The sequence below is a fragment of the Salmo trutta genome, chromosome 6 (assembly GCF_901001165.1).
Source record: "Salmo trutta chromosome 6, fSalTru1.1, whole genome shotgun sequence".
In the NCBI taxonomy this organism is placed as follows: domain Eukaryota; kingdom Metazoa; phylum Chordata; class Actinopteri; order Salmoniformes; family Salmonidae; genus Salmo; species Salmo trutta.
In genome coordinates, this window is record NC_042962.1 from 28,684,351 (window position 1) to 28,707,372 (window position 23,022).

At 44.1% G+C, this 23,022-nt stretch overlaps 1 protein-coding gene across 2 annotated transcripts in view; it reads right to left on the reverse strand.

The window, feature by feature from the left end:
- Positions 1–23,022, reverse strand: part of myripb (myosin VIIA and Rab interacting protein b) — a 184,450-nt gene that overhangs the window by 38,829 nt on the left and 122,599 nt on the right. Inside the window, exon 4 of one of the 2 annotated variants that reach the window (XM_029756087.1) lies at positions 2,374–2,510. In XM_029756087.1, the coding sequence (XP_029611947.1) occupies positions 2,374–2,510 (137 nt within the window). Of the gene's footprint in view, positions 1–1,795; positions 1,807–2,373; positions 2,511–23,022 lie in introns of those variants that run through there. The other variant, XM_029756088.1, reaches the window with a different exon arrangement.

Below are 23,022 nucleotides of genomic sequence, written 5' to 3' on the forward strand. Positions count from 1 at the left end.
GCAGTGAAAGTGAAATATGTACACGTGTGACCTACAAGAAGACTGCTGCAGAGCTTCTATAATGGATGTTGTTCTAGGGACGTGTGCGCATGTGTGTGTGAGTTCATTCGTTTGTGCGTGCGTGCATGTCCTAGAGGCCTGTGCTCTCTAGCCTCAGTGTGGCCTGAGGGTAAAGGTCAGACAGAGCTAGCACCACACAGTAAAAAGAAGACACTCTACTTAATGCTATCTAGGTTTACACAAACAGGACAATGCTACGATAACATTCCCACAACAGCACGATAACCATTACCGAGCCGCATGCATGATAATGTTTTACAGCACAAGCAAGACACCCTTCATGGGGTAGTGTGGCACAATAAATGTTTATGTAGAATAACTTTATAACGTTCACACAACCACGAGATAACGTTGCCCAATTGTTACTCTAACATCCATGACCATCCCACCGGGCAAAGACATCAGATCAACATCCAGTCATGATTGATATATGAGTTGTCAAGAAACATTAATTCAGTGATGCAACGCTGATGGAATGTGATCATTTCGACAAGGTACGGTGAAATGATGTGGAAACAATGTTGACTCAACGAATTGTGGTCCAGTGGGGTGTGAGGTCAAACAAACAAAATGGCTGCATTCCAGACTGACTACAATGCAGATCAAATCAAATTGTATTTGTCACATGCGCCGAATACAACAGGTGTAGTAGACCTTACAGTGAAATGCTTACTTACAAGCCCTTAACCAAAAATGCAGTTTTAAGAAAATACCCCCAAAAAAGTAAGAGATAAGAATAACAAATAATTAAGTAGCAGCAGTAAATAACAATAACGGGTCTATATACAGGGGGTACTCAATGTGTCAATGTGCGGGGACACCGGTGTCAAGGTAATTGAGGTCATTTTTTATTTCACCTTTATTTAACGAGGCATGTCAGTTAAGAACAAATTCTTACTTACAATGACGGGCTACCGGGGAACAGTGGGTTAACTGCCTTGTTCAGGGGCAGAACGACAGATTTTTTTTACCTTCTCAGGTCTGGGATTCGATCCAACAATCTTTCGGTTAGTGGCCCAATGCTCTAACCACTGGGGTTATTAAAGTGGCTATGCATAGATAATAACAGAGAGTAGCAGCAACGTGGGAGGGGGGGGGGTGCAAATAGTTGTTCAGGATTAGCTGTATTAGCTGTTCAGGAATCTTACGGCTTGGGGGTAGAAGCTGTTTAGAAGCCTCTTGGAACCTAGACTTGGCGCTCCGGTACCGCTTGCCGTGCGGTAGCAGAGAGAACAGTCTATGACTAGGGTGGCTGGAGTCTTTGACAATATTTAGGGCCTTCCTCTGACACCACCTGGTATAGAGGTCCTGGATGGCAGGAAGCTTGGCCCCAGTGATGTACTGGGCCGTATGCACTACCCTCTGTAGTGCCTTGCGGTTGGAGGCCAAGCAGTTGCCATACCAGGCAGTGATGCAACCCGTCAAGATGCTCTCGATGGTGCAGCTGTGAAACCTTCTGAGGACCCATGCCAAATCTTTTCAGTCTCCTGAGGGGGTAGATTTGTCGTGTCCTCTTCACGACTGTCTTGATGTGCTTGGACATTGCCTTCCAGATCTCACTACGCCTGGATAGGTGTTTAACATGAGCTAACCGCATAATATGCCCAACTGTGTGGTCGATGGCGTGGCACACAAACATTGATTGACGCAATGCAACGGCTACAATGTAGTCAGCCTGAAACGTGACCAACGTCATGATATCAGTTGGTTCAGTGAGTCAGTGACAGTAGATTACCTATACCATGAATTTGGTTGTCTCTCTTCTGCTTCCTGCTGCTCTCTGGTCTGGGAACATTAGTGACTCACACACAGCCCTGTCCTGAAATAAATTCTGTGTGTGAGTGTGCGAAAGAGAGATCACGTGTGTGTGTGTGTGAGACAGTGTGTGTAAAAGAGAAAGCGCGGGCGTGTATGTCTGTTAGCCAATGGTTCAGTTTCTCTCCACACAAATGTCCACGTGACGTGTGGGACTGAGTGAGTGGTTCTTTATGTGTGCGAGTGTACATTCGACGCAAGACCTTTTGCCCCCTGTAGTTGAGTTACTAACTGAGATCCATTAATGAGACGTCATTGCCAACAGAGAATGTCAGGCAGTCATTGAGAAGTGGACGTACAGAAGAGAGCGGTCACGTCGAAAACACAACATTAGAGGAATGACACTGCCTGCGTCCCAAATTACACTCGATTCCCTATTTAGTGCACTTCCAGGGCCCTGGTCAAAAGTACTGCACTATATAGGGAAAAGGGTGCCATTTGGGATGCACACACCGTTCCGTACATGGAAGAGACAAAAGAGAGAGACATTTCCTGTACCTGGTAGATCTGAGTTGCCTCCTCTCTCCACTATGTGATTCCTGTAGAGCGTCTTCAGAACCTTGGCACTGCCGAACCTCTTGAAGCGGCTCTTCAAGTTGTTATAGTACCATTCCAGAGACTGGGTCCTCAATATCCTGGAGAGGAGGAGAAGAAAGAGGGAGAGAGAGAGAGAGAGAGAGAGATATAAGGGAGAGAGAGAGCCAGTCACAGGTGAAATTAAACATGGCACAGAGGAAAGAGGACGGAGGAAAAAAAAGCACAAAGGAACCGGGGGAAAACTTCTAATCGCGGCAGAGTCAAACTTTGGCACGACGTCAAGGAATCCATTAAGAAAACGCAGTGTTTAATTTGATGCCTTTGTGTTACTGTGGCAGCGAGATAACGGCAGTTTATCGCTTTCGGGCGACGCTGCGCGTTTCGTGGGAAACACTTTCCCTTTGTGAACAGACGACGTCAGGGAGAGAGAGCTGGCTTCTGTCTTGTTCTCCGTCCATGGGCTGCATCTCAAATGGCACTCTTTTCCCCTACATAGTGCAATAGGGAAACCCATAGTGCTCTGATCAAAAGTAGTGCACTAGATAGGGAATAGGGTGCCATCTTAGACACAGCCAACCCCTGGTGTTATGTCACAGAGTCAAGTAAAGCAGTCAACAGTCCCATTCACAGCCCCTCTCCAGCACTTTTATGGGAATAAGTGCCTTGTTAATCCGATGATCCAATGTCATTGGAGTGTATTGTTTGTGTGTGTGTGTTGTGTATGTTTCTGTGTGTATTGACTGTGTATTGAGGGTGTGTGTGTGTCTCTACGTGCATGTGTGTATGTGTATGTGTTGTGTGCATGAATGTGTGTTTGTGATTGGATGCCAAATCCTTTTTCTCATGGGTTGGTGTGGATCTGTAGCTGGTATGTGTTTAAAGGGCGCTAGCTGCTTGTTCAGACCAGGCTGCTGTGGTCTGTGTGTTACGTAAGCAGTCATTTATGCTGGAGTGTGTTCTGATTTACAAAACATGAGAAAAGCGCTCGCCTTGCGCCACTGTTGCCTCGGATTGCGTGAATCTCTGCCAACTTTGTTTTAATCTCTCCCAAACCTCCGCCCGCCCTATTTAATTTCACACCAAACCCTTCTTACTTACTGTTCACATAATGATGCACACGCACACACACACACGCGTGCGCGCACACACACACACACACACACACACACACACACACACACACACACACACACACACACACACACAGAGAGTAATGTGCATAAATCTTTTTTGTAAATCTATATACACTACCGTTCAAAAGTTTGGGGTCACTTAGAAATGTCCTTGTTTTTGAAAGAAAAGTACATTTTTTCTCCATTAAAATAACATCAAATTGATCAGAAATACAGTGTAGACATTGTTAATGTTGTAAATAACTATTGTAGCTGGAAACTGAAGATTTGTTATGGAATATCTACATAAGCGTACAGAGGCCCATTACCCTCAACTGGCAGCTTCATTAAATAGTACTTGCAAAACACCAACGTCAACAGTGAAGAGGCGACTCTGGGATGCTGGCCTTCTAGGCAGAGTTCATCTGTCCAGTGTCTGTGTTCTTTTGCCCATCTTAATCTTTTCTTCTCATTGGCCAGTCTGAGACATGGCTTTTTCTTCACAACTCTGCTTGAAGGCCAGCATCCTGGAGTCGCCTCTTCACTTTCACTGTTGACATTGAGACTGGTGTTTTTCAGGTACTATTTCAGGTACTATTTAATGAAGCTGCCAGTTGAGGACTTGTGAGGTGTCTGTTTCTCAAACTGGACACTCTAATGTACTTGTCCTCTTGCTCAGTTGTGCATCGGGGCCTCCCACTCCTCTTTCTATTCTGATTTTGGCTGTTCTGTGAAGGGAGTAGTACACAGCATTGTACGAGATCTTTAGTTTCTTGGCAATTTCTCGCATGGAATAGCCTTCATTTCTTAGAACAAGAATAGCCTGACAAGTTTCAGAAGAAAGGTCTTTGTTTCTGGCCCTTTTGAGGCTGTAATCAAACCCACAAATGCTGATTCTCCAGATACTCAACTAGTCTAAAGAAGGCCAGTTTTATTGCTTCTTTAATCAGGGACAACAGTTTTCAGCTGTGCTAACATAATTGCAAAAGGGTTTTCTAATGATCAATTATCCTTTTAAAATTATAAACTTGGATTAGTTAACACAGCGTGCCATTGGAACACAGGAGTGATGGTTGCTGATAATGGGCCTCTGTATGCCTATGTAGATATTCCATTAAAAATCAGCCGTTTCCAGCTACAATAGTAATTTACAACATTAACAATGTCTACACTGTATTTCCGATCAATTTGAAGTTATTTTAAATGAACAAAAATATTTCTAAGCGACCCCAAACTTTTGAACGGTAGTGTATGTTACCCCTCACTGCCCTGATGAAATTAAGAGTGTGTGGGAGAGAAAGAGATAGAAAGTGTGTTTGTGTGTGCCAGGCAGGAGTGAGTGTGTCTCTCTATGCCAACCCGAGACGAACCAGGTACATATAGAGACGGGAGAAATGGGCACGCTGCTAATGGAGGATCCTGAGTGCCCCTGAAGGACGTTGGGTTTGTAGGCTCTCATCCCTCCCTCTGTTCTCTGTGTATTTATTATCTATGCTCCTCTCCTGCGAAATGTGGCCGGCTTCCTTAATTCACGCCCGAGGTCATCCATGTAACGGTAATGGCTGCCAAAAGCGAGCGAGAGCAGAGCGCCCAAATTAAAAGGCCCAGCTGTTTTTTTATCTCTGGCTGCTTGCTCCTCACTGCCGCCGCACGGTCAAACGGAAAATAAATAAATAAACTAGCAACGGAAGAGAACCAGGGGAAAAATACTAATGGCTTCTGTGAGAACTCAGAAACGAAGAAAATGTGGCCTAAAGTGACACAGAGGTATATTGAACAACAGGAATTGTCCCATGGGGTGTTTTAGTTAGGTGGTAGAGTTAGGCCACACAAAATGACATCAATCTTGTCTACAGCGGAATCGAGTGGTATCCAGGCGGCTACGACGTGAGGCAATTTCACCTCGTTAGTGAAATGTGAACGTGTAATTGTTGATTAAACGGGAGGTTGAGACCTCATTTGTCACGTTGCCGTGTGGTGACTTTGGACTAGAAGGCCAGTGCTATCAGATCCACGCTCATGCATATTTACGTTCCGCATCAGTGGGCTCAACGTGCAGCAGAGCAGCCCTCCTCTCCCTGCGCCTGTCACTCAAGACAGGTAGTGAAACAGACGGGTGAGAATCTATAGTTCAGGTCCGGTATCTGCTCCTTCTCTCCTCCTCCCTTACAGGCTAGTTAAATGTCAAGCTATGCACTACACTAACCCTCCAGAATTAAGTCAGTCCAGTAACCCTGTCAAATTAAGTCAAATTAAGTCAGTATATTAACCTCTTTAAACTAAGTCAGTACACTAACCTAACCCTCCTAAATTAAGTCCGTACACTAACCGTTTTTGTGAGGAGGAGTATTTTCGGAGAGGGAAGTGTTGTGATCTATGGAACATAACATCGTGTGTGTTTATCCGATATGAGGAAGAATTTGGGAAAGTGAAGTGGATAAGGTGAGGAGGTTTCAGTTGGCAGCCCACTGCTGTAGTACAGCAGTTTTGTGCAAATCCATATTCCATAATAAGGTTAAGAAATTCCACGTTTCCTCCTCACATGAATAAGGGAGCGGGATTCCTTTGGAGTGTCTCTTCGTCTTTTGGTTTCTTGGTGCAGAATTTCCCTGCATTACTCCCTCCTCACCCCCTTGCCTTGGAGCTTGGGAGGGAAAGGTTCCCCAACCTAAACGTAATATAGTAAACGAAAATCCGGGACACTCAAATTAGTATGATACGGTACGTTTGGTATGGTATGTATTTATTTGTGGATGTCCTTCATTCCTTTCGTATTATACTGTATGTTATGAATTACAATTGGTATGATGTTACATGTTGCAATTCATACATATGTTATGGATTTGCAATACGTATGATATGTTACAAATTCCAATTTGTTGTTACTGACGTTAGCTAGGTGGCTAATTGGCTAACGTTAGCCAGGTTAGGGGCTAGGGGTTAAGGTTATGGTTAAGGGTTACATTTAGGGTTAGGAGTTAGGTTAAAGGGTTAAGGTTAGGGGAATGGTTGGCTAACACGCAAAGTAGTTGCAAAATAGCTAAAACATAGTAAGTGGTTGCAAAATAGCTAAAATGCTAAAGTTGTCCATGATGAGATTCAAACAGGCAACCTTTGGGTTGCTAGACGCTCGCATTAAACGCCCACCCATCCATCCATCCATCCACCCACACTGACCAACCACCCTCCTTTCGTTTTTGCCTTAAGTAACCTTCTGTCCTATATAACCATACCTAACGTAACATTTTAGTTTACAATGTTACGTCTAATCTATGAGACCCGGCAGGCATCCCTCCCCCTTCCTCGCCTATCTCGCTCTCTCTCCTCTCCGATCAATTTGCACATATAAATGCGATTTAAATAAAATATGTACGTGAAGTGCAGAAAAGAAGCCCCTCTGTGGTTCTGCCAAGCTCCCACTTCCCCTGGCAAAAGGAACTATTACCATAATTGACTTTCTGAGGCTTCTAATGAATCAGTGTGCTTTCTGTCAAGGGTGTGGTGCAGGGAGAGGGGGAGGCGAGGAGTGGGGGTGGGTAAAAACAGTGTTTCTTTAACATCAAAGATCAAATAGAATCTCCGCTCTGAAGACCTTACAGAACATCCCTCTATTTAACGAACGAAAATGGTGGTGAAATAAAGCAGTTCTGTGTTCTATGTTTAGTGTCGGGGTTTTGAAGTTTGAGGAGGACATTTTAATGAGTTTGCTGTGGAATGTTTGAACGGTGTTTGTGGGATCTGACCATTTCAATCACAGGATGTGTCAAATCGTCATGGAAGATTTAAGTTATGTGTCGAAACATGTTTCTTTCCCCATGTCTGTTGAAAAGCTAGAAAAAAAGTTTACTATTTTTGTGTGGGAAAATCTTACAAAAAATGTTACACAGACACCCACATTTATTTGCCATTGGGTGGAAATGTAATTCAATAAAATAAATTCAATTTCCAGACACAAAAACAAACGAGTCCAGACATCCTTTTACTGTGATTTGAATCATAACCAGACAGCTATAAGCGCGGCACAACAGAAAAGGTGAAAATGGTCAGCATTAGACTATGCATTTCACTAACAAAAGAGAATATGCAAAATGTCTGATTTATATAAATCCTTATGTAATATTGTTTGGCTCTAAATATACATATCAGAGGTTAGGTCTGAGCCTGGGAGCAGCAGCTATTCATATTAATAAAGTTAAGTGATGAGAATTGTAAATGCTATTATTCAATTTAAAAAAGAATAATAATATTATCCTCCCATCTGCTATAATCCCACCCACCCTCCCTCGCTCGCTCTCTACTTTGTGTGTGTGTGTGCATGTGTGTATATTCGAAAGACACAGACAAGAGGGGAGTCCATCACTAACCACTGATTATGAAGCAGTGTGAGCTCTCTCTGCATCTCCACTACATTAAACATTTTAAAAAATTAGAATAATTATGGAGTCATTTAGCAGACACTCTTATCCAGAGTGGCTTCCAGGAGCAATTGGGGTTAAGTGCCTTGCTTAAGAGCACATGAACAGATTTTTTTCACATAGTCGGCTTAGGGATTTGAACCAGCAACCTTTCGGTTACTGGCCCAATGCTCTTAACCATTAGGCTACCTGCCGTCACTAGGCTACCTGCCTGAACGGGAAACCTCAGACACTGACAGACGACCGATAGCTCAACCTCATCCCTAAGAAAGGCATGCGTGCTAAGCCATCACAAGCAGTGGCATGGCCTATTTTAAGGGCCATCACATTAGACCCAGATTTTCTTGTGGCCCTCAATGTAAAGAAAGCGTTTCTGGCCACAGCTCTGTAGGAGGTCCGGATCGACAAAGTCCACCATGAGAAACATTGCAAACCCTAATCCCCTGAATAGGAATCCCACCACAGACCCAGACAGGGGATCAACACATCATCCCTTCCCCTGAGAAAGGGATGCTATCTTGGGCCATCACAGGCAGTGAAGTGGCCTGGCCCTGCTGGTTCAGTATAAGAGGTGAACACTTGAAATATCCTTTAATCCAGCGAGCGTGTTCAGTGCAGAGCCCTAACAGGAGAGGCAGGTGAAGAGGTAGATGACAGCAGGCAGACTGAAACAGCACTGAGCCCCTCTAGAAGCTGACCTCCGAGTGTGTGTGTGTGTGTGTGTGTGTAAATATGCGCACGCACGCACGCACACACCCACACATCCCCTGGCCGGTTTAGAGGGTCCAGGGTGTTCTGTCTTGCTCATTTAACTCACTTGTGTCTTAAAAAGTCTAAATATAGGAACAGCACATCCTCACTTCTGCTCAGGCACCGCTAGGCAATTCTCTCACTCAACCGAATGCTCATCTTCTCTCTCTCCTTCCTTCCCTCCCTTCTCCCCCCTCTCCATTGACCCCCTAGCACTGAAACTGGCCATGGCAGCAGCTGAGCGAGCCCAGGTCTGCCTCCCAAATGGCATCCCATTCCCTATATAGTGCACTACTTTTGACCAGTGCCCATAGCAGTGCACGATGGTACCCAGCCCATCGTCACTTCCTGTTCAACGCGGAATGAGGGAGAGCTCGGTTTTGTTGTTTTGAAAAGGGTGTTGTTTTGAAAGTGTATTGGAACGTTTTTTAGTAGCTAGCTAACTTTTTAGTTTGGATCCCGCGACGCAGTTGGCATCAGTTGCCTGGACTTCTAGTCTCTGTCCAGTGATCCTGCCGACCAAAGCCGGGTCTCGGCAGCTATTTGGCGTAGCAGTTAGCCTAGCTGCTAGCTAGCTGCCCATCAAGCTAGTGGGGTTTTCTTGAGGGCTTGAACGCTGCCCGCGACATGGAAGCCATTGTGGCTGGGACCGCGGATTGTCTCTGGTTTGTGGCTGTCTAGATCCCTGCTGTTTGTCGTTTTCAATCTTCCCTGTGACCTACCCTGTCTGGAACTGTGAGGAGAAACAGCGTAACCTACGTTGCTAGCTACCATGACAAAGACCAAAGCCGGCGGGAGTAACGTTGAGGACAGTGTTGTCTCTATCACACGTGAAGGATCTTTAAAACAAACAAAAATAGTTCTACAAGAAGTTGTTACAAAAACAAGAAAATAGCTTCAAGTGTTTTGTCCAAATACTGGTGGATTCAACAAATAAAACAATGGACGACCTGACCAGAGAGGTCCAGGACCTGAAGAACAGTTTGCAGTTCTCCCTGGGTCAGCTCGATGAGTTGAAACAGGGAAACGGCAAGATGACATCAATCTGTAAGTCATTGAGAGAGGACATCAGTTCTGTGTGTGAATCCATAATAACAATGACAGAGAAATCAGATTACCGAGGGACAATCAAGACGGAACAACATGGTTTTGGACAGAATTCCAGAATCTCTACATGATACCTGGAACGAAGTCTGAGGACAAAGTGAGGGAAATGATCTCGGAGAAAGTGAAAATGGACCACAGGAAGATTGAGGTGGAGCGTGCCCACAGGACTGGAAAACCCACCACCGGCCCAGGCGACAGGCCCAGGCCGATAGTGGTCAAGTTCCTGAGGTTCAAGAACAGGGTAGGTGAGCCAAGAACTTGAGAGGAACATATATCTTCCTCAACGAGGACTATCCTGAAGCTGTGTGCCAGAAGAGGAAAGAACTGATCCCAGCCATGAAAGCTGCATGAGCGCTTGGGGACATTGCTTACATCCGCTATGACAGGCTCATTGTCCACCCTCCCTCCCAGAAGCCTGGAAGGGATGAGAGAGCCAAGCCTATGTGTTCGTAGCTGCAACCCCGCAGCACACACACACACACCAATTGATTAATGGAATGCTGAATGTATATTTTCTCTTGCCATATTATGTCCATCTCTGATAAGCTACCCGGGAAAGGGAAGAAAATAGCCCATATTAATATATATAGCCTTAGAAATAAGGTTCATGAAATCAATAACTTGCTAACATCAGATAACATTCATATATTAGCCATTTCTGTGACTCTTAGCTAATTAATTTGATGACACAGCAGTAGCAATACAAGGATATAACATCTATAGAAGAGACAGAAATGCTTATGGCGGAGGTGTTGCTGTATATATATTCAGTAATGCTTAGAGAAGATCTTATGTCAAGTGTTATTGAAGTGTTGTGGTTGCAGGTTCACCTTGCACATCTAAAGCTTTTTCTTTTGCAGTGTTGCTATAGGCCACCAAGTGCTAACAGTCAGTGTCTAAATAATATGTGTGAAATGCTTGATAGTGTATGTGATGTAAACAGAGAAGTCTACTTTCTTGGGGCCCTGAATATTGACTGGTTTTCATCAAGCTGTCCGTTCAAGAGGAAGCTTCTCACTGTAACCAGTGCCTGTAATCTGGTTCAGGTTATTAATCAACCTACCAGGGTGTTTACAAACACTACAGGAACAAGATCATACACATGTACCGATCACATTTTTAATAATACTGTAGAACTTTGTTCTAAAGCTGTTTCCGTACCCATAGGATGCAGCGATCACAATATAGTGGATATATCCAGGAAAGCCAAAGTTCCAAAAGCTGGGCCTAAAACAGTGTATAAGATTTTGCTGTGACTTATGTGGATGATGTTAAAACTTCCAATTATTTATAAACATGCACCTGTTAAGAAACTGATTGTTAGAACTGTTAATTCTCCATGGATTGATGAGGAATTTAAAAACTGAATGGTTGAAAGAGATGGGGCAAAAGGAGTGGCTAGTAAGTCTGGCTGCACATCTGACAGGCTGACTTACTGTAAATGTAAAAATAATGTGACTAAACTCAACAAAAAGAACAATAACTGTATTAAGAAGCCAAGATCAATGACATTTACATTTACATTTTAGTCATTTAGCAGACACTCTTATCCAGAGTGACTTACAGTAGTGAATGCATACATTTCATACATTTTTTTTTCTGTGCTGGCCCCCCGTGGGAATCAAACCCACAACCCTGGTGTTGCAAACACCATGCTCTACCAACTGAGCTACAGGGAAGGCTTGGTGAAAAACAACTTTGGAGTACTTTAAATGAAATTATGGGTATAAAGACAAATTCAACTCCATCTTTCATTGAATCAGATGGCTTATTCATCACAAAACAATTTGATGTTGACACATTTTTTATGATTACTTCATTGACAAAGTGGGCAAACTTAGGCAGGAAATACCAACAACGAAAAGTGAGCTATCGTATTCATGCATAAAAAAACTAATAATGAAAGAAAAGCATTGCAAGTTTGAATTTTGTAAAGTTAGTGTGGGAGAGGTGGAAAAATGATTGTTATCGATCAATAATGACAAACTTCCTGGCATTGCCAACTTAGATCGAAAGCTAATGAGGATGGTAGCTGACTCTATAGCCACTCCTATCTGTCATATCTTTAATCTGAGCCTAGAGGAAAGTCTTTGTCCTCAGGCCTGGAGGGAAGCCAAAGTAATTCCACTACACAAGAGTGGTAAAGTGGCATTTACTGGCTCTACCAGCAGACCTATATGCTTGCTGCCAGCTCTTAACAAACTGTTGGGGAAAATGGTGTTTGATCAAACACAATGTTATTTCTCTGTAAACAAATTAACAGCAGACATTCAGCATACTTATATAGAAGGGCAGTCAACATGGACTGCACTGACACAAATGACTGATGATTGGTTGAAAGAAATTGATAATAAGAAGATTGTGGGAGCTGTACTGTTAGATTTCAGTGCAGCCTTTGGTATTATTGACCATAAGCTGTTGTTGAAAAAACTTGTGTGTTATGACTTTTCAACCTCTGCCATATTGTGGATTCAGAGCTATCTATATAATAGAACTCAAAGGGTTTTCTTTAATAGAAGCTTCTCTAATGTCAAACATGTAACGTGTGGGGTACCACAGAGCAGCTCTGTAGGTCTTCTACTCTTTTCTATTTTACCACTGGCACTAAACAAAGCATGTGTGTCCATGTATGCTGATGTTTCAACCATATACAAATCAGCAACCACAGCTAATGAAGTCACTGAAACCCTTAACAAAGAGTTTCAGTCTGTTTTGGAATGGGTGGCCAGTAATAAACTGGTCCTGGACATCTCTAAAACTAAGAGCATTGTATTTGAAATCATTCCTTAAATTCTAGACCTCAGCTGAATCTGGTAATGAATGGTAAAGCTGTTGAACAAGTGAAGGAGACTAAATTACTTGGCGTTACCTTAGATTGTAAACTGTCATGGTCAGAACATATAGATTCAATAGTTGTAAAGATGGGGAGAGATCTGTCCGTAATAAAGAGATGTTTTGACACCACACTTCAAAAAGCAAGTCCTGCAGGCTCTAGTTTTGTCTTATCTTGATTGTTGTCGAGTCGTGTGGTCGAGTGCTGCATCTCTTTATAGATACTATGCATGCCATTCTCTCTTGGCTAAGAGTTGAAGAGAGACTGACTGCATCACTTCCTCTTTTTCTAAGAAACATTAATGTGTTGAGAATCCCAAATTGTTTGCATAGTCAACTTACACACAGCTCTGACACATACTTACCCCACCAGACATGCCACCAGGGGTCTTTTCACAGTCACACAATTCAAGAAAGGGTACAATATTATATAGAGCCATTATTGTGTGGAACTTCGTTCCATCTCATATTGCTCAAATAAACAGCAAACCTGGTTTAAAAAAAGCAACACCTTACGGCACAACACCTCGCCCCTATTTGACTTAGATAGTTTGTATGTATGAAATATGTAGGCTACGTGTGCCTTTAAATTTTTTTTTTTTATGTAGTTCTGTCCTTGAGCTGTTCTTGTCTATTAATCTTCTGTATTGTGTCATGTTTCATGTTTTGTGTGGACCCCAGGAAAAGTAGCTGCTGATTTTGCAAAAGCTAATGGGATCCTAATAAAAATCCAATACCAAATAGATTGCCATTTTTTATTTTATTTATTTATATATTTGGGACACATCCCAGGACAGACTGTTTATATTGGGCCCAATCTGAACCTAAATCAATGCAGGTAATATGTATTGAGAGAGCAATTGGATATGAGATAAAAAAAGAGAATGGGAATAAAGAAGTCAAAAGCCTCCTTTCAAAGTATTCATCCACAGTTGGTCTGGGAGAGGCTGCACGTGGTGTGAGATTGTGAGAGCGGTGAGTGTGCGTGTGTACATGTGAAGCGAGCATCTGTTGAAGCAAGCGGTGCAGAACAGCTACGAGGGGACAAAATCGTGAGATGTTATATGGCAGTAATCTTTTCCGTTGTCCGAGTCTCTTCCCATTAATTCAGTATGTGGCCGACTGTAATGTGTTGCTAATGATAGCCACAGGGTAACGCTATCCTTGTTTAGCGCAATAACATCTATTGAGGCGAGCACAGCAGCTGCTGAAGACACAGGTGTCTGAGGAACTAAACAATTCAATGGCCACTCCAAGCACATTTTTAAAAGAACTAGCATGACCGCGCTAATAATACAACATTCTAGTCAATCATAAAGTGGGAGGAGGTAAAAATAAATGAAAAAACTATCCACCAAATCTATTCATTTTAAAATGTTTACTTCTCCTTGCCAATATCATACATCCTATGGGAAAATAATGTTCTTGTATTCAAACATATGTCGGTCCCTGGGGTATTTTGTTTTCGCCTGGGCAAGAAAAGGTTGAAGACCCCTGCATAACTATCTCTGACCTTGCATTGTACCAGTAGTACAATGTCGCTCAGAGTTAGAAGGCTATTGCTGTGTTAGAAAATGGCCATCCTCTTACTGAAACCTAACACCTTAGCCGGAAAATGTAACTGGCTGGAAATGAAAGGATTTGAGATTACATAACTGCCAGGCTAAAAAAGGCTTCAGATTTCAGAATCCTCAAGAAGGAGATCCGTGCCTTGTGGAAATCCCCATAAGAACAACCTAATCACAAGCCAAATGCTTTGATGCAATGTCACCTTGCTTGTTTCAAACATGGCACACCTAAAGGTTCTATATAAAACACACAAGCTCAGGTGCTTGTGGAGGCCATGTCATCTGATGCAACACTCCATCACTCTCCTTCTTGGTCAAATAGCCCTTACACAGCCTGGAGGTGTGTTGGGTCATTGTCCTGTTGAAAAACAAATGATAGTCCCACTAAGCACAAACCAGAATGGATGGCATATCGCTGCAGAATGCTGTGGTAGCCATGCTGGTTAAGTGTGCCTTGAATTCTAAATAAATCACAGACAGTGTCACCAGCAAAGCACCCCCACACCATCACACCTCCTCCTCCATGTTTCAGAATGGGAACCACACATGCGGAGATCATTCGTTCACCTACTCTGCGTCTCACAAAGACACGGCGGTTGCAACCAAAAATCTCCAATTTGGACTCATCAGACCAAAGGACAGATTTCCACCGGTCTAATGTTCATTGCTCGTGTTTCTTGGCCCAAGAAAGTCTCTTCTTTCTTATTGGTGTACTTCAGTAGTGGTTTCTTTGCAGCAACTCGACCATGAAGGCCTGATTCACAGTCTCCTCTGAACAGTTGATGTTGAGATGTGTGAAGCATTTATTTGGGCTGCGATTTCTGAGGCTGGTAACTCTAATGAACTCATCCTCTGCAGCAGAGGTAACTCTGGGTCTTCCTTTCCTGTGGCGGTCCTCACGAGAGCCAGTTTCATCATAGCGCTTGATGGTTTTTGCAACTGCACTTGAAGAAACTTTCAAAGTTCTTGACATGTTCCCGGATTGACTGACCTTCATGTCTTAAAGTAATGATGGACTGTCATTTCTTTTGCTTATTTGAGCCGTTCTTGCCATAATATGGACTTGGTATTTTTTCCAAATAGGGTTATCTTCTGGCTACCACCCCTGATTGACAACTGATTGGCTCAAATGCATTAAGAACAAAATAAATTCCAAAAATGTACTTTTAACAAGGCACACCTATTAATTGAAATGCATTCCAGGGGACTAACTCATGAAGCTAGTTGAGAGAATGCAAAGAGTGTTCAAAGCTGTCATCAAGGCAAAGGGTGGCTACTTTGAAGGATCTCAAATATAAAATAGATTTTGATATGTTTAACACTTTTTTGGTTACTACATGATTCCATGTGTCATTTCATAGATTTGATGTCTTCACTATTATTCTACAATGTAGAAAATAGTAAAAATAAAGAAAAACCCTTGAATGAGTGGGTGTGTCAACACTTTTGACTGGTAATGTATATGTTGGGGTCAATGGAGGGTGGATAAAGTTAATGGAAAGTTAATGAGCGAGGAAGGGGGAGTGGAGAAAGTTTACATTCTGTCAAAACATGGTATTGCTAAATCTTATGGCTCCTAAGGAGGCAGGCAAATGGCAACAGTCTGGTGTCAGTCACTGATAAGGCAGGATAGCCGTGGATTAGGGAGGAGTGAGGAATTCGGCCCGAGGTCAGGTCAGATGAAGTGAGAAGGAACAGTCCTATTACACACATATACTTCCACACCCATGAAGGTTCTACCATGAGGCAGGGCCATGACTACACCAGTGAGAGGAACCAATGAAGTTCCTGACTAGCAACAGAGATGTATTGGCTGTCTAGATGTGCAAGGAGTTGAGTCCGCCTAGTAGGAGGGTATAAATATGTGCTTGTGTAAACATCTTTGTCTTTGCAGCTGTATGACCCAGTGGGTGAATAAAACTTGGTTTGAGCTTTTTGTAGTTGTCCGTGAGTCTTTTTTCTGTTTGTTCAGAACCTATCAGTACGTAGGACATACAGTGGGGGACAGCATATACCTACCCTGTAGACACGTAATGACACCTGCGGAGGGTAAAACAATCAGGGATAGAGAAACTGTAGATACCACTGGAGCAAAACTGAGAGAGACAAAGAGAGAAAAAGAGAGAGGGTGGGTAGGAAAAAGAGAGCGAGATGGAGAATTGAGATTGTCTAGCTAATATTACAGAGAGAGGTCATGGCGACAATATCACACACCCAGACAGACTCCTATTTATTCCAGACTCCTATTTATAGAAGCCTCTTTTCCCCACCACCATAATTCCCAGTGTGTGTGTAATCCTTGAGGATCGATGTTCAAATGGAGAGAGAGAGAGAAAGCTGACTGCTGCGGCCGCACGGACGCTCTATCTTTCATCTCCGGGGCCGCAGTTCCTTCAAGTGTTCTCTCTCTGGCCTGGCTCGCTCCGCGGGTAACAAACCATTTCTATTTGCCCTTTGAAGGCAAGTCTTTGCCTGATAAGCCAGGAAGCCAGCCAGCCGACCAGCCAGCCGAACTGTCGGGCCAAAAGCGGTTTCTCCCCAGAAAGAGAATATCTAGGGTAGTTATGCTGGATGAGAGGTGGCCCCAGAAATGAAGGGTGAATCAACCTCTATCAAAGCATCCAGCCACGGTCTTTTAGCTACTACTAACAGGCTAAACTTTTAAACTGTGAAATATGGCATATCAATTGGCAGCACCACATCACCGTTTAAAAGGCCCTAAAACGAGACAAAGATCAACTGGGAGAGAGCAGAGGCTGTCAAATCAAACAGAGATGACACTGAGGAAGTGGAGCGCTGCATCCTGAAGCCCAAGGGCATGATGGGGAACTGTCAGTGAACTTCCTGTGAGGCTTCCTGTGTCACAGAGTGGAAATGCTCTTCAAAACAACTGCGGGGTGTCAGTTTGAAAACGCCGCTGATTTGAGTCCTATACTATTGTTTTTTAAAAAGGGCAGTAAAATTCCACCCTCATTTATCAAACCCACGACCATCAGGGTTGTAACGTGTGAATACTGCTGGTAGTGTAATATGGAAAAGTATTTATTGCCAGATGGTGTGTTAGTGTATCTATGCCATTTCTCTACAAGGATTATCAATGTGTTCATGTTACACACACACACACACACACACACACACACACACACACACACACACACACACACACACACACACACACAGCTGTGTTTTAAACAATCCCCTCTCGCAGCTCTCGGCTCACTCCTAACAAAGCAGAATTTTCCAGCTTCACTCATATTGAGCCGCTCCACATACACACAGTGAACTGCCTTACCCTGCAGAGACGAGTGTGTTTTCTCTGGTCCAGGCTTACTTTAATACTCCCTCAATGGACTAGCTCACAGAGAAAGGCACCGGTGTGTGTGTGTGTCCGTGTGTGTGTGAGTTAGTGAATGGATTACTCATAAAAGCATATCTATAATAGGAATGAAATGGATGTGTGCGTCTGTGTGTGCGCGCGTGCACATGAGTGTGTGTGTGTGTGTGCACGTCTCCCATCAGAATAATTCTTCCACGCTTGTCACCCTAAGGCCACATTCTCCAGTCACTTCAGTGCATTTTACATCAGGCTGCCTTGCCAAAAACAGGGCCATAAACTCAGGCATCACTGCAGCCCGGCCAATTAACAAACCAATGAATGGCCCCTTCTCCCAAACAAGCCCCTAGCCTCCCGAGCTCCTAGGGTTCAGTTTCCTCCAAGTTATAGACACAATGCAAGCCACAAGACAAAACACTTCAGCGGCCATATCTCTCTCTCTCTCTAACTCTCTTCCTCCTCCCTGTGAATGATCCCAAACCACAAAACAAAGGTCTCTGGAGATCTGTATAATATAGCTGCAGTATATGAATAGGGAATTATCTGCAGTGTATGAATAAGCAAAAAAAAAGCAAGAATATTAATTTATACAACATGGACAGTGAATTCCAGCTCCAATGTTCTCTGTAGGTATGTCCCAAAATGGCACCCTATTCCCTATGTCGTTTTACTACTTTTTGGGTAGTAGTGCACTATACAGGGGATAGGGTGTCATTTGGGATACGGGCTGTGTCGGATAAAGACATACAACAAGCTCATTCCATTTCCTGTCCGGCTCTAACTCGTCCATAAGACAGCAGTCAGTCAGAGAGACCTAACTCATCAGTCTGTCTGCTTGGCCCATGTCCTGAGCTGTGCTGACGAGCCAGAAACGCAGCACACTTCAGCATGCCACTAGTGTGTGTGTGTGTGTGTGCAAGTACGTGTGTGTGCCCCGCGGGCAGTGTGTGGCAGCGCCCCAAATGACACCCTATTCCCTATATAGTGCACTACTTTTGACCAGGGCCCCTAGTGTACTAAGTAGGGAATAGGGTGCCATTTGGTAACCACACTACCTGTCAGGCCAGAGAGTCAGTCTGGTTTATTCACTACTCACTCAGGTCAACAGACGGAGAGACTGGGAGCGACAGACCAGGATGGATCAGTGACTACACGAGACAAGCTGTAGATGTCACGCATATTAACAGCTCACTTTCTCTGTTACTCTCTTTCTCTATATCTGTGTAAATAGAGTCCACTGCAAATAGAACAGTGTTACATATTTGGTTGAATCTCCAGGAGAACATTAGGAAGTCCCGGTTGACATCGCGCACACATCCTCCCCTTCTGTTGCTCTTTCTCTGCAAAGAGAGTCATTATGAGAGGACTGCCAATGTTTGATTGACAGGGAATCCCAATTCATGTCTCAATAGACATCACACGCATGTAAGTTTATGTAGATGTTTCGTACGCTGCCTCTCAGCACTAAGGTCAAAGGAAGAGCACTATCTCCCTTTTTTATCTCTCTCTCTCCCCCTTTCTCTGTCTCTCTCTCTATGTCTGTCTCTGTCTCTCTCGCTCTCATTACATAGGCAGCTATTTGTAAACCTGAGGTGCATTCAACAAGGTAAATAGTTTGCGAACGGTAGCTAACAAAAGCTAACGAATTCCATTTGTTTTGTGATCATGCTCTCCGCAGCCGATGTGAGTAAGACCTTTAAACAGGTCAACATTCACAAGGCCGCAGGGCCAGACAGATTACCAGGACGTGTACTCCGAGCATGTGCTGACCAACTGGCAAGTGTCTTCACTGACATTTTCAACCACTCCCTGTCTGAGTCTGTAATACCAACATGTTTTAAGCAGACCACCATAGTCCCTGTGCACAAGAACAACCTGCCTAAATGACTACCGACCCGTAGCACTCACATCTGTAGCCATGAAGTGCTTTGAAAGGCTGGTTATGGCTCACATCAACACCATTATCCCAGAAACCCTAGACCCACTCCAATGTGCATACCACCCCAACAGATCCACAGATGATGCAATCTCTATTGCACTCCACACTGCCCTTCACACCAGGACAAAAGGAACACCTATGTGAGAATGCTATGCATTGACTACAACTCAGTGTTCAACACCATAATGCCCTCAAAGCTCATTACTAAGCTAAGGACCCTGGGACTAAACACCTCCCTCTGCAACTGGATCCTGGACTTCTTGACGGGCGCCCCCAGGTGGTAAGGGTAGGTAACAACACATCCACCACGTTGATCCTCAACACGGGGGCCCCTCAGGGGTGTGTGCTCAGTCTCCTCCTGTACTCCCTGTTCACTCATGACTGCATGGCCAGGCACGACTCCAACACCATCATTAAGTTTGCCGATGACACAACAGTGGTAGGCCTGATTACCAACAGCGACGAGACACCATATAGGGAGGAGGTCAGAGACCTGGCCGTGTGATGCCAGGACAACAACCCCTCCCTCAACCTGATCAAGACAAAGGAGATGATTGTGGACTACAGGAAAAGGAGGACTGAGCTCACCCCCATTCTCATCGACAGGGCTGTAGTGGAGCAGGTTAAGAGCTTCAAGTTCCTTAGTGTCCACATCACCAACAAACTAACATGGTCCAAGCACACCAAGACAGTCGTGAAGAGGGCACAACAAAACCTATTCCCCCTCAGGAGACTGAAAAGATTTGGCATGGGTCCTCAGATCCACAAAAGGTTCTACAGCTGCACCATCGAGAGCATTCTGACGGGTTGCATCACTGGCTGGTATGGCAACTGCTCGGCTTCCGACCGTAAGACACTACAGAGGGTAGTGCGTACGGCCCAGTACATCACTGAAGCCAAGTTTCCTGCCATCCAAGACCTCTATACCAGGCAGTGTCAGAGGAAGGCCCTAAAAATTGTCAGACTCCAGCCACCCTAGTCATAGACTGTTCTCTCTGCTACCGCACAGCAAGCGGTACCAGAGCTCCAAGTCTACTGTAGGTCCAAGATGCTTCTAAACAGGTTCTATCCCCAAGCCATAAGACTACTGAACATCTAATCAAACGCTACCCAGACTACTTGCATTGCCCCCCCCCCCCTTTACGCTGCTGCTACTCTTTTATTATCTAGGCATAAGTCACTTTAATAACTCTACTCACATGTATATATCCTCAATTACCTCGACTAACCAGTGCCCCCGCACATTTGCATTTTACATTTACATTTTAGTCATTTTCATTACCGCTTTTTCATTACCGTATATTTTTTATTTTTCCCTGGAAAGTCAATTAGGCTATTCTAAGAATTGGAAGCAGAGAACAATTGAAAGCGGCAGCTCTAGCCTTTTTATTTTGCTACACTTCCATTTTTATAATGTTATTTGAGGATTTATTTTAAAGCTGGCTTTAGGCTAAAAACAAACTGCTAACTGCTAGCCTCCGGGCCCAAAACCACCTGTCTCTCATGGCTTCGCTCACCCCTGGATGTACCACCTGCCAGTATCTGAGCCAGAGAGTCGCTGAGCTGGAGGGGAGAGTATCTGTCTTGCGCCAGATCAAGGAGGACGAAGAACTCCTGGACTCCATGGTTGCACAAACCACCTCCAAAATCGACGACGTCACCTGCCCCTGGCTCGGCACCTCAACTTTTGGGGAGCCTGTAAAGGAGAAACTCCATTCGGTTCCCTTAAACGAGCCATGGCCCAGGCTAGGAGCTAAACCGAAGGGCCTGGTCTGTTCCACCCCTTCTGCTCCGCCTCAGGATGCCTGGATTGCTGTCCGGGGAGTAAAGCACTCCAGGAAACGGAATCCATCAAATGTTTCGGAGATGCTACAATTGGGGAGAAGATTCGAGGTCCTGGAAGACCTGGAAGAGCACTCCAATCATACTGTACAGGGTCCCTCCGCTACATCTCTACTGCTGCCGTCTCACTCTCAGGTGGAAGTGCCCAAGCATACTCATCTGCGCTCCTTGCCCGCCGCTAGGTCGTCAGACTCAGCTGCTAGCCCCCCTCAACCTGCTAGGAGGCAGATCACCCGGGAGAGGCCCTGTCATTTACCCAGTAAACCCATCTGTAGTCCTTCCGTTCTCGTGGTGGGTTCATCCATGGTCCGAAACGTTTCCATCCGGAAAGCTGAGACCTTCTGCTACCCTGGCGCTAGGATCCCAGACCTAAATTCCATGCTACCGCTACTTATTAGCAAGCACTCCACCGCTTCAACTGTCATTGTCCATGTTGGGTCTAATGACATTAAACTCCAGCAGTCAGAGAAATTGAGAGACGATTTTAAAACATTGATAAATACGCTGCTGGAATCTGGGAAGCAGTGCGTTGTTTCCGGTCCATTTCCATCCCCACGCTACACGGATATGGTTTTTAGTCGTATACGCCATTTGTGGATAACTTTGCAGCTTTTACAGACCGACCAGGTCTATTTCTTCGGGACAATTTACATCTTAACAGGTATGGCTCCAGCATCCTCTCCACCAACATGTCTCTTACCCTTGCCTCATGTAAAGCCTTTGATACCTGACGTTGTGTATTTTCGGGGGTTGACTTTTGGGATTGTACGCTCCCCTATCAGACTACGTTCAATGCTCCTCTCCCAGTCTCATTAATTAGTCCCTCAATTACAAATATGGAACAAACTACAGCTAACAACCTTTCTGCAATTCCTAGATTATTGTCCAATCACCGTATTGCGAATACTACTCACATGCAGAGAGGTATTGTTAGTAGTAATCTTGTCCCCATAAAATTGAGCTCTGTCAATAGCTCGAAAATGGTTTATTGCTCATCCAGTGCAGCTTCAGGTGCTACCTTGGATACTCCATCGGATATGAATTCCTGTAGCAATGGCATTGGAATAATTCATTTGAATGCTAGAAGCCTGATACAAAAGTTGGACTTTATTGAAATTTTGGTCTCACAATCAAATGTTGACGTATTGGTTGTATCTGAATCGTGGCTGTGTGATTCTGTGCCTGATTCAGATGTTCAGTTGATTGGGTACAATATTTATAGAGCTGACAGAGTTGGTAGAGGTGGTGGTATTGCGATTTATGTAAAATGCTGCCTAAATGTTTCTGTGTCCATATCAACCTCTGTCCCAAAGCAATATGAATGTCTAGTTTTAAATTTGGTACTTGGTAATAATGCTCGTTTAACTCTAGGAGGGGTATATCGCCCCCCCTCAGCTCCTCCTTGTACTCTATGCAAATTATCTGATATACTGTCTAATTATGCAAACTCTGAATTACTGATTTTGGGAGATTTTAACCTGGATTGGCTTTCACCAGTATCCGATAAATTAAAAGACATTTGTACTGAGCTAAATCTAACTCAGCTGATAACTAAACCAACCCGTCCCAACTTTAAGAACCCAGTAAAATCTACTCTACTAGACATTACTCTAACAAATACCCCCCCATAAATACACAGCCAGTGGGGTTTTTGCAAATGATATCAGTGACCACTGCCCTATTGCTTGTATTAGAGATACCAGGCTGAAAC